Here is a 12841-nt window from a genome sequence, read left to right on the forward strand (position 1 = left end):
AAGCTTGTTGTAGGGAGGTGACAGGTGTTTTGGTGGGGTTTTTTGTCCTTTTAAATGATTTTTGTTTTTTAAATGAAAGAACAGATTTGTGGTGTAAGAAGTGAATTCTGTGGAAAATCTGCAGCTGTGGAATTACAGGGTATTGTTGGTGCATCATCTCTGACTATATACAAAGGAAAGATTTAATTTTATTGCAGTGCTTTGAATGATTGCTTTGAACAGCAGTTACATTATTCATTGTGGAAGCTGCTTATCTGTGATATAAACCTGGGGAATTAAAGATTTCAGTATGTTTTAAGGAAAAGCTCATGTTAAATTTGAGGGAAGGCTGGGAGTGTATATTGGATTCAGTTGCAGGACATAAACCCTTGGCTTTGCAGTTAGGTTTAAATTTGAATCAAACTGATTTTTTCTAATGTATGTTACATTTTGTCTCCTTGTATCACTGCTGAATTTATGTTTTAGAGGTATGAATAAAGAAACTTTATAGTCAACCTTTACACAAATACTTCAAGATACTTGAACAATCTGCATGGTATTATATGATAAGTACAAGAGTATTATTATCTTTTACAGATGTCTTAATGTAATTTTAAGTAATAAATTATCTTGTTGATTTATGTGCAATTCCCTGTGAAGCTGTACTGTGAAAGTACTGTAATTTTAGAGAGATGTCACATATTCTTTGTGCTAAACACACTATGGTTTCTGAATTAGCGAAATTTGTATTCAACCTTGGGAATATATGCTCTATTAGAATAATAATTAGAGAATTATATTTTATTCTAAGATATATTATTGCCTAAAGATAGAAATGAAGTAACTGCTTTGAAAGTGTTTCTTGAAAATAACAGTATTTTTTCCTGCTCTCAGATTACCACCTGACAATTGTGCTTGAGTTTATTTTTTGTCCATCAATGTTATATAAAATACTCTTTTACTTGTCATGTTTGATGGGGCAGTTTCCCCCCCTTTTGTTTCTTGTCTTATACCAGGTATTTAGGGCTAAGGCAGGAAGCCACTCAGCCATGTTTGCTCCCCAGTGTTGAGCTCAGAGCTACCAAACTCTTTATATCAAACCTATTTCATAAATTCAAATGAGTTTTGGTAGCAGAGCTTTCTTAATCTGACAGAATCTTTAAGATAACTTCTATTTGTTTATTAATTCTAGCAAAAAAAAATTGAAGGTATTTTAAAATGCCATCTAAATAAAAGTTTACAGGAATGTTATTTTTATTTAAAGAGTTGTTAACTTCTGGTGGCAGCCCAACCAACCTTCTTTTTTCTGGCATCCTTTGGAGGTGTTCCATATGAACACAGAACAAAAAGCTCCTTTGTCTCACCTGTCTTTTTAAAGCTTCTTTTGAAGTATTTTAATTCTAAGGCTCTCACTTTGTAGATGATGGCTCCTTTCCAATCAATGTGCATAAGCAGTGTACATCAGGATAGGAAAAATGTTTCTTATAATGATATTAACCAAGAGGAGTGTTTGTGAAAGAACTCTCTCTAGGCTGCTTCCTTCCTGCCCTTCCCATGTTCATTGGTGTGTGAAGTTAAATGCAGCTTCAGGAAAAAAATCTCAGTACATAAGTAACTATAAAGTATTCATAAATTATCTAAAAAGCAAGTGTAAGTCCATTAATAGTCCAAGGATTTATTTTTTAAATATTGTAATTAGTTTTTTAAGTGTGTAATCTTGCAAAAGAGGAAATTTTCTGTTACGGAGTTTGAAAAATGAAATGTTAATCATAAAGAGTTTTTTTAATATTTATAGAAAGAAACATAATGACTCTACTTGCAAATTGAAGTCCTAATAACTGAAATGAATTTTTAATTCTGTTTCAGCAATGTGTATGTGTATGAATTATAATATGATTTCTACTTATATACAATTTTTAAAGGATTTTTCATGTATAATGTAGTTTACATAATGTGCAGTTAATGTATGAATAAAATAAAAGATCTATGATTTGTTCTCAATTATATAAATGCATTTCTGTGAGTTATGTTGGCTCTGAATTTGCACCATTCTACTTCATAGCAAAAGTAGGTTTTCAATAAACATCATGATCTACAGGTAGGAAATTGAGTGTCTTTAATGTATTTGCTTTTGTTTGCCAGTTCTTAGAAAATAAACCCCTTGTTGTATAGTAAGACAAAACCAAATTTTCCTGATAGTTGGGATGAAAAACAGGTTTTGATTTGCTGCTTTGGGAGAGGGATAAAGGGATTCCGTCTTTTGTTTTCTGACCTAAATGTACCAGCATTGATGAAGAACAATTGCAGTGCTAGACTGCACTCCTTTGCACAGCCAGTGCTGTCATTATATCTATAATAGGCTAAACATTTTAATCTCACCAAACTTGAAAAGCTTACTTTTGTTACAAGAACATATTTTGAAGATGTAACTTGATGAAGTATTTTATGTGGATGACTTGAGGTGATAAAAATAGAAGAGTATATAAATCAAAATCAAATCAGGAGATTTTCACTCAATTTTTTTTAAGACTTATCTTGAGGATTAGTTACTAAACATATTAAATGTTAATTTTGAAAAGCCAGTTATATGTTATAAAATCTAATCTTTATTAGATTTGAAGTATCAATATAAAACAAGGGACTGTGGTAATCTTGTGGCAAAACCTTGCCCTCATTCCCTGCTTTCCTTGAGCTAAGCACAAAAGACAAAATGTTCCACAAGGCTCAGCACACATCTCACTCTCCAGGAGTGTGTAATTGTGTGTCACAGACCCTGCTGGAATGCCAAACACTCCCAGTGCTGTGTGCTTGCTTCTCAGTAGGTGTTACAGCTGGATATGTGCCTCATGCCCTGGCTTAGGACAACTTTGGTTTTCTTTCCTGTCATTTATATATTCCACTTGCTACCACAGATGTGAAAGTGAAGAATGATGTATTATTTTCTGTGGTTTTTGAAAGCTTTTAAATGATTCATAAGATCCTTATATAGCTGGTGTTACTGCTTTTGCTAAGCAGCATGAAGATTTTATAGGTCTAATTCCTTTCTGGAGATTTCAGTGGCCTTCAAGGTGAAAACAGAATTTGAAGGACTCTAACAGTTGTTTTAGTGCAGAAGTTTTGGGTTTTTTTTCCATTACCTTTATTAAGGTTATCCATGCCTTTTTTCTGGAGACCATGCTACCTTAGTATGTTGGTCCTTGGAAAGACACAGCAAGAGGCAAGAAATATCTCTTTGAAAGTGCATTTTGAAATACATGTGGGCTTTATAATGCACATTCTGTCAAAGAAGAGGATTCTGTACAAAACACCATCTTTTAAGTTCTAAACCCCACTTGGGAATGTGATAGCAGAGATAAAATGAGGATCAAAATCACTGGAATTTAGACTCCTAGAATTCAATGGCATTTAATGACAAAGGTTTTAAGACTAACTTTTTCCCCAAGGTTTCTCAATTTTAACTCATGTTTCAGCTTTGATCTCAGAGCCCATTTTGTTTATGCTGGGTGTACTGTAATGGTTGACCTTTGCTCTTCAGCCTTTGAGAAAGGCTTCCATAATTTATGTAGCTTTGTTTTCCCTCCTCTTTTCTCACATCTGGGCCATGGCTCCAGTCTTTTTTCACTCATTAGAATGCCAGGAGTGGAACACAACACTGTGATTTACCAGAAACCTTGTCTGTAGCTCTGCTGATAACCCTGATACTTTTGGTCATACAGCTTTTCCAGAATGGGGGAAAAAAATACCTGGGCACTGCTTACTTAGAGAGCTGATTCTGAATTCTAATAAATTAACATCCAATATCATGAGCAGGTCCAAAATTGCAATAATTCTGCCAAAATAGTAAACCACTCAGATGGTTCAAGAGGAACCTATGATTTTTTTGGGAAAGTGACCACAATATTTTTTTTCCTTTAGGTGGCAGTATATGACTTCATTCTTCCAGTTGTTATTCCTCAGGCCACTTCCCCACCTCCAGCTGCTCCCGTGCCTCTGACACACGGTGCCCCTGTGCCTCAGCCTCCCCTGGTGAACATGGCTCTTCCAGCCTGTAGAGTCAAAGCAACTGGTGGGTAAACCAGGGCCTTAAACACCTGCTGGATACATATATTTAAAGTGATATTTTTGCTTTGCAGAGAATTTCTATTTAATTGGAATTTGTATAATTTGTACATTTCTTGGAAACTTGCAAAATTTTCAAGTTTTGATTTGTGTTTTTAAATATGCTTAGAGCTGAACTTTCTATGCCTAATCATGACACATGGAGAAATAATTTGGCTATTTGCCTTATATAAAAATAGTTTACCAAAACTCTATTTGTGTCTAGCCATTTATTAGTATTTCTAGACCTCATCATGCAAATCCCAGTAATTACAGTAGTTCCTCTGAAAAGTGTAGAAAAGTAGAATGTCATTCATACTCTTTTTCAGTCTTCTCCTGTCAAAACTAGGATGTCTAGCTGTATTTAAAACTCCTTTAAAATGCCTCTGAATGTCCCTGATCCCATCTGGTTTGTCAGAGGTTGTTAATAGCCAAAGTTACAGGCCATTTGCCTGCAGCAAAGAAATTGATATCTTACATAATTTTTCTCTGCTTTGCTCAGAAATAATTTGTGGTTCTCTTTAGTCTCCTGTCGTATTCTTACTGTCATGTAGATCTATAAATTGTGAATATTTGAGTACACTGGCTTTCCTAATCTCAGTTTTTAATGTATAATCACTGTTTATTTGAGATGAGAGTGAAGTATGGAGTGTCTTTCTAGAATGATGTTTGTGTAATGTTTAAACCTTTTGGGAGCACTGAAGAAGGCTTGGCTAATTAAATGCATAATGTGGGGTAAAAGTAACTCTAATTTATTGGGTTTTGTCTATATTTGTTTTTCTCTCCTTTGTTTTTCTCGGTAACTTTAACTTAAGTCTTTTGAGATCTTTTAAAATATCAAAGAAATCCGAGAGACCTTCTTTAGATCCTGTCATGAAAGTAAATTCATAATAAATGTTTCTAAAATATATTTAATTTAAGAACATATAGAATAAAGGTGAGTGTACATATGTATATGAGATTATTAGGTAACACATCTCTAAGTAAAAATATGAATCCAAGTCACAAATTTATAGTGCAGAAGTGATTTTTATTTCCTTCTCCTTTTTTTTTGTGGAGTAGATGCAGTTACTAAATCTCATGGATAATTGACAGTCTTATCCAAATTTTATCACAAATTTGTATTTCTCCTATGTAGACTTTCTTCAAAGTACATGTATAGGCCAACAACAAGTAAACATAATATATAAGTAAAGATATAATACTTTCAATTCTAAGAAATAGTTGAAAAAATAAAGTGTGGCTTCTATTGAAATTTGAGTATTGAAATTAAATTCTTACAGGGAATCTTAATGGTCTGGGAGGAGGGAGAGAAGTCTAAATAAGTGTCTGGACCACTCAGTATTTCAGATAATCATATGGGTGCAGGCAAATAGCCAAATTATTTTTACTGTTAGAAAAAGAACTTGATGATTTGTTTACATTTTGACGACTCAGAAGTTTTGCCTGTTAGTGATTCCTTTCAGATTATCACGTTAAAAGCTAAAAATGAGTAAGATGTATCTTGCAAGTTCTAAGTTTTGATTTGATAAATATGCCTGACTCTCACTGCTGGATACTTTATGGCACATTTGTTTTCTGCTCTTACAGTTTTTATTTTCCTGGGATAATTTTTGTGGTTGACTGCAATTCAGACTACATGGGACAGTGTGGTTGGATTAAATCAATATCTTATATCTGCTGATTATACTCATGGTTGTTCACCCTGAGAAAAGAATCACCCTGATCTTGAGTCAACCCAGTCTTTTAACTTCAGTGGAGACCATATGTTTTCAATCCATCAGGGATCTGTTTTTTGATTTTTTTTTAAAAACAAGTTTGTAGACTGTCTCAGTACCTGGGAAGGAAAGCAGGTCTCTTACTTAAATACTTCTAAGACTTTTCCCTTGGAAAGTTTCTATCTGTATGTAATAAAGAACTGAAAGAGAAAAATCCCAAACAAGCCAGGACAAAAAACTCAACTGGAAAGGACACAAATCTAATCTCAGACTGATACAAAGGAAAAATTTGTACTATCAGTTTAATGGCCTCATGGGAGCTGCCATATAATTTAATAATCAATCTCACTTTTCTTTTTTTTTTTTTTGTTGGGTAGATAAATTTTTTTCCCTCACAGAGTTTCAGTTGTGCTGTGTTCTCCTGGTACAGGGAGTTTCTGAGAGCTGAGGACTTTGTGAGTGACATGGTTGCATATTGGTGGAAGGGTTCCAGCAGATTCTGTTCCTACTTTGAAACAATACTACTTTAGAGAGTTTGTATGCCTGTGATTTAGAGAAATAAAGATAATGTTTACATAATGTGATATATGTGATCAGGAAAGTCTGGGTTTTTTAGGGGGGAGAAGAGAATTCATCAACACTGGGCATGGAGCAGACTTGCAGATTTTAATAAAAGGATCCTGTGTGCTTGCTAGGTTCATTTCCAATGTTGTTTCCAAGAAGTAAGATGAGGCTGTGGGAACGCATACCTTTGTTTTTCTAAACCCCCACTTTAAAACTTCTGCCTTTGTGATGATTCCTTTGTTGCAGCTCTGTGAAATTAAGAGAAATGCTGCTTTATATAAAATCTTCCAAGTCTTGTCTAATGATTATCATCAGAAATTTAAGTGCATTCATCTGCAGTAGGAAGATCATGTGGCTCTTGTGATATGAAGGAGAGGTGCTATCAGTCTGGTAGATATAAAATTTAAATAATTTTAATGTGACTAAAGAATCATAATAAGACAAAATTAAATTACAGTAATCATGTATATGGGAGCAACAAAAAGGGGAGAAACTTTTTTGCTAAACATGTGCAGAGACAGTGATTTTATGAATGTATTTTGAGAAAGTATTTGTCAAATGATGCTATATAAACATTTTAAATTTTTTTTTCAATAGTACTTTCACCACTATTGGAGTTCTCCTCAATGGAATTTAAATTTGAACAACATTCAAGTAACATGCATTTAAATATTGCTGACGGGCATATGGACTCTCAGGTAATGACATTGTCATTCTTATTTTGTTCAATTTTTGATTTAATGTTTGTCTTTTAATCGCTATAAAGTTTTTTCCAAAATTTAAGATTTGGCTTGTACTAACTCTGACAATATGAGAGTGTGGGCACCATGAGAAATTGACCATGAATTGTGTAAGAAATAGATATAAATAGAATAATTCTGAAGATTTTCTGTGTCTGCCTGTACCAGTAAATGAGACAGCAATGGTGCCAGGATGCAACTGATTTGTGCCATGATGGGCCATACAGTGAAACTGCCAACTGATGCTCTCCCAAAAAATTCCTTGCCATTACTTAGGACTTAATAGGGAAAAAAGGCACTAAATAGAATATTTACGACACAGGTAAATTCTATGAATACCTATAATAGTTTATTGTTTCTAATTCCTGAGGGCTTTTGTGGTAAATTATAAAAGTTGGGTTTGGCAATGATGGAAACACTTGAAATGCTTTTTCATGTTCATTTAGGAAACAATGATAATACAGAGTCAAGGCGTTTTCCTGGCTAGGGGTGTTTCAAAAGCTGAGAGAGTAACTCTGAGATAAAGGAATTTAATTTTATTTTTTTTTGTTTCCATTGTCATTATATTGAATTAAAAGAATGGGTTTTGAAAACCTGTTCTGAACTTCTTCCATTTTCAGCATCTCCACTTGTAAGTCTAGATGTGAGCCATGTGTTTAGTGCTTGCTGTGCTTCATTTTTATCAGGAATAAGTCCTCAATTCTGTTTGGCTAAGCACTCCCACTGTGATGCTTTGATCTATTTACCTCACACAAATGAGGTTTTTCCATTCTGGAAAGAAAGTATTCTCTTTGTGAATGTGGTGAGTGACTAGAAAGCACCTAGTCTGTGCAGATAGACATACTCACCTTTGTGCCTCACAGATACAATAAACTGAATTCTTCATTGCTTTCTAGAGCTGTCTTGATTTCCCTCTGGTGTGTGCACAGAAAGAATGCTTCAGAGCGAGTAATGTGAAAAGTATCATGGTGTTTGCTGCTTTCCCTCTTTCAATATCTACTCCTTTTCTGAAAATATTTACAGACCCTTGTCCTGAAGAATATCTCAAAAGACAGAGTGACATGGAAATTGAATTTTGATGATGTAGACAAAAATATAGAAGATGGTATTTTTGGATTTAGTCTGAAGACTGGATGTCTTGGTAGGGGAGAAGAAGTCAGTATTGCTGTGTTGTTCTGCCCTCGTAAGTAATTTTATGAATTCTTCTGTAGATAGTTTGGCCATTTTCATAGGTATGTTTAAATGGGGTTTTATGATGAATCAATACTAGTACTTTGATCAACTTAAGGTTTTTTTGGTTCTGAGAAAATAAGACAGCTGCAGACCTAACAAAAAGCATGGAATCACTGTATTTGAAATTCCATTATTTGAAAAGTCTGCTTTGCACATAGAAAGCATCAGGTTTTTCACAGATAAAGCATCAAGGACTGGGATAGCTGTGTCATTTTGAGTGCTGCTCCTTCAGGTGCATTTAGGTTGACTGACTTAGGTACTAAAGCTTTCCAAGGGTAATTGGAATGCTTGTGAACTTTTTTCTAAATAGCCGTAATTTAGATAAGAGCAGAAATTTCCTGCCTCAATGAGATATAAAATAACTTGTCTATGGTGTTTTTTTGGAGTAGACTGCTCAGGCAATGAGTCCCTAAGGAAAAGATATAAAACAGATTTCTAACAAAACTTGGGAGCATACAGGAAGATGGCAATCAACCACATAACTCCAGAAAAGGAATGCAAGGATAGGAAAATTAGGGTTCTACTTTTTTTCCCAGCAAAGTGTTTAGAGTAGACAGTGAATACAAGATTCATAGGGTGTAACACTGTATTTTTAGCTGATAAATCCCAACAGCAAATGCAGCTGATGCCTACAGAGCCCCATCCTGTTGACAATTCCAGTGCAGTACTTTTGGGGCTTCAGCATTGTCAAGGGGAAGAAAAGTTGTTGTGTCAGTTGGATCTGATCCTGAGGCAGCAAGTCAGCATCCCTGTGCTAAAGAAAGATATTGCTGTTATTCTTTATCATAGCACTGAAATCTGTAGCCTCAGTTAACCACTGGAAACAATTTAATATAAATAAAGAAAAATATAGATAAAAGACTCTTTCCATGACTCTGTATGATAAATTGAGAGGACTGCATTAAATATTGTTCTGTACATGTTGTGAATATGTAAGAGCAGTGCTTAATTGCACATGTTACTTGGAGTTGCTTGTTCGTTGCAGACTGTGAGGCAGAGAACAACATAAAAATAAAAGCCAATATTTTGAGTTACTGGATAAATTTTCTGTGTAAATGCAGATGTGTATATACATAAATATGACTGATAAATTACTGTAATTTGAAGTTATCTGTATTTTTGCTGTGTTCCCATATATTTTGTTTACAGAAAATCATAAGTAGCTGTAAAGATCAGTTACTCCTAATTCAATGTTCTAAGTATTTTCCCATGATTTATAGCCTTCTTGTACTGTGCCTTCAGTGAATATCTCTCTTGTAAGAGAGCATTAGATGCACCAAAACTCACACAGGAGACCTAGTTAATGAACACGGGGTACTAATCATGTTCAGAGGTTTGTACTGGAAAGTTGTAGTGTATGGGGGGTGAGCAAACCTTAAAATGAACTTTGAGTGTGCATTAGGGTAATTTATTTAAATATGCTGCAGCAGTTATGATAGAGTACAAAATGGTGCAATGTTTAGTTAAATGAAAGAGCTTGTGTCTGTGGTAAAATGATGCTACTTGTTAAAAAAGTATTCTAAAAACAGAGATTTTCAAGAACTGAAAACATATTATTATGATCCTCTTGTGCTGTTTTACAGTACAATGCATTAACAGTATAAAAAATGTTCACTATATCTAATTGTGGTATGAAAATCTTATCTCCAGCAAAGGAAGTTACAATGAATTTGTGCTTTTGGCTTCACTTACTAGGAGTTCAGAGCCCCTGGAAGATGTGATGATGACATAATGGGCACAAATGATAACTTTGATAGTTTGATTGTGTTGTCTTTTTTTTTTTTTTTTTTTTTTTTGTCTGCAACAGCAAGATATTAACTAGCTGTGATCTTTACCAATTTCTGTGAAGAAATTAGTTTACTGTTGATTGGTTTTTTTTTTGTAGAACACCTCTAAGTTCTAGCTATCTGTGGCTTTTTCCTCTTTGAAGTCTGTATTTCAGTGTATGCAAATTTCTCATTGGTATCTATTTATGCTGAAGGGGAATAGATGCAATAGCACCTGAATTATCCTAAGGTCCGAGGCAACTGAACTAAAAATGTAGGAGCTGCATAACCATCTAATACAAACTTAAGAGGGTGAGAAGAGCAGATGGTGTTTTTCCTTTTTTCTCATACACTAAAGAAACCAAAACCCATGCTATTACAGAGTTAATATTTCTGGAGGAGAAAAAGAATTTCCCATACAGTTCTACAGATTTTGTTAGCCCATGGCAGATCTAGATTGACAGATTTGTAAGTATCATCAAATATCCCTAAAGAGAATTTTCATATCTGCTGGACTAGAAATTAGTGGTGGTATATGAGGATGGTAACAGCAGCCCGGGCTTTGACAGTGGTCATGAAAGGTGTGAGGAGTAGAATAAATTCTTGACTTCAGCTGTCAGTTCAGGACATAATTCTCATTAACTTCTAAGTAATTTATTTAACAGGAAATATCCTGAAAACCTTGGTCCTATATTCCAAAATAATGAAAAAATCTTAATAAATGACATAATTCTTTTTTTTTTTTTTGTCTTTGTGGCTATTTTAAATGGTCAGGTATTGCAATGTCCTGGTGTTTCTGACATAAACAATAATTTATTGGTTTACATACTATGCCAGATTTTGATGTTAGTAAATGTGTGGAGCCATGCACAGAATGATCAGTGATGCAGGATAGACACTGTCTGTTCTGCTCTTTGAGTGAGTCAGGGATTCTATGGCATGGAAAGTATAGGTGGAAAGTTTATATGAGAAAAGCTTAACACTACTATTTTCTAACTTTGAAACTATGGCTAATATGAATATTTTAGAATGTGAGTTTGTGAAAATTGCACATTCTTTGGTACTGACATACGCTTCTGTACTTTCTTCCTTCACTGTGTTCTATCCCTATGGTATTTGTTGGTTGTGGGCTTTCACTTCACCTTATGTCATACATTTATTGAAGAAAGGACACCAGAAGTGCAATTTCGTTACAGCACAGTTGTAGGACAGGCTCACATGTGGGAGTAACTTGTATAGAACATCCTGTCTTACAAGCTTGTAAAAAATACAAGCTTGTTTGGCTCTTCATCCATCTCTGTGACTTTTTTCTGTTGCATCAAAACCTTGAAGCAGAATCTTTTTAGCCTTCTTAGCAGTATTGCCTCCTAAAGTTGATTTCCATGTAACATGGGCTTAGTCAGATGTTGCAAACAGAGCAGCACGTTCCCATTAGAGCTGGTTTTTGCTTTGCTATTTTCATGTGTTCTGGTTTGAAATGAAGGGATCAGCAGGTCATGTTCTGGTGATGTAACAGCTTCCATGACGCTCTTCTATTGTCACCTCCATTAAGAAATTTAGCTCTTACAGGAAGGGAAAAAGACAAAGTACTTTGAAGGCACTGGATTTTCTTCTTTTTGTATGTAAACAGTGACAGCTCTTTTGCAGGCTTTGAAAGTAATGTTCTGAGATAATCTCAGATGACCCTGTCGTGTGTTTTGTTCAGTGACACGTATGTTCCTACAGACACAAAAAATACAAAATTTGTTTTTGGCTATCTTCTCTTAATTACTAGGTTAGGATGTTTCCATACAGATCTGATTGAGGGGAATCAAAGGGAAAGGTGTTTTTTTCTCAAAAATTAAAAGATTACCTTTTTTTGGAATGTTTTACAACACATCATTGCATATTTATTTCTAAATCCAGGAGTTGTTCATTAGTTTGCCCTCAAAATTGCTGATTTTGCTCACTCTTCAGCAGGTGGGAATAACTGAAGGTTGGGTAAATGGCACTGCATGGTTTGGAATATCCTTTTCATTGTGTAATAGCTGTGGAAGGAAGCACTTTGGTCCCTGTATCAGTGAAAGAAAATGTGGTTTTTTATACTAGGGAAAACTGCCTTGCAGTAGGAGGCAAGGTGGCCTGAGAAGGGGCAGAACACAAGGACATCTTTATTTTTGCTGTTGTCATGTCCTGCTGTGCTGTAGAGAACACCTGGAGAAGGATATTGGGTCATCCCTTCCCTTTTTTTTTTTTTGGTGGACATGGCAATGTTAGGGTTGCAGTTGGTGTATCTTACAGACTTTTTCAAAGCTAAATGATTCTCTGAAATAGCAGATGCTCTGAGTGGAGGATAGAACCTCCTACTGGCCTGTGTGAGCTTACTTGGCCACACTATAGGTTTTGGAGCCATCTTTGAAGTGTAGTAATTGCCCTCTTAAAAGGCACCAACTTTTCCTTGTCTTGGCAGTCAGATGTTCCAATAGTTACTCCTTTATAGAATAAGCATTCACTGTTTCAGTTAGTGTAATTCAAAGTATGACTGCAATTCTTAAAATTCTGCTGTTGTATTGATTTTATTTATAATGGAATATTAATGCAATAAACTCATTTATTGCAGTTAGAACTCAGATTTAGAAAAAATTCTGACAAGTTAAAAAAATGTGAATTTCTGGTTGCTGCAGGCAAGTGTTCTGAGCTTTCTTAATAAATATTCTTCTGATAAAATATTTATGTTATGTTAAACTACATTTTGAGAAAGGAA

General features: G+C 34.7%; 1 protein-coding gene across 1 annotated transcript in view; it reads left to right on the forward strand.

Annotated features, from left to right (window-relative positions):
* The window catches only part of CFAP47 (cilia and flagella associated protein 47), a 277703-nt gene that overhangs the window by 30581 nt on the left and 234281 nt on the right, over window positions 1–12841 (forward strand). The window contains exons 22-24 of the mRNA XM_069031242.1: window positions 3895–4045; window positions 6957–7057; window positions 8123–8282. Of these exons, the coding sequence (XP_068887343.1) occupies window positions 3895–4045; window positions 6957–7057; window positions 8123–8282 (412 nt within the window). The remainder of the gene's footprint in view (window positions 1–3894; window positions 4046–6956; window positions 7058–8122; window positions 8283–12841) is intronic.

This window comes from Aphelocoma coerulescens, chromosome 1 (assembly GCF_041296385.1).
Source record: "Aphelocoma coerulescens isolate FSJ_1873_10779 chromosome 1, UR_Acoe_1.0, whole genome shotgun sequence".
NCBI lineage: Eukaryota > Metazoa > Chordata > Aves > Passeriformes > Corvidae > Aphelocoma > Aphelocoma coerulescens.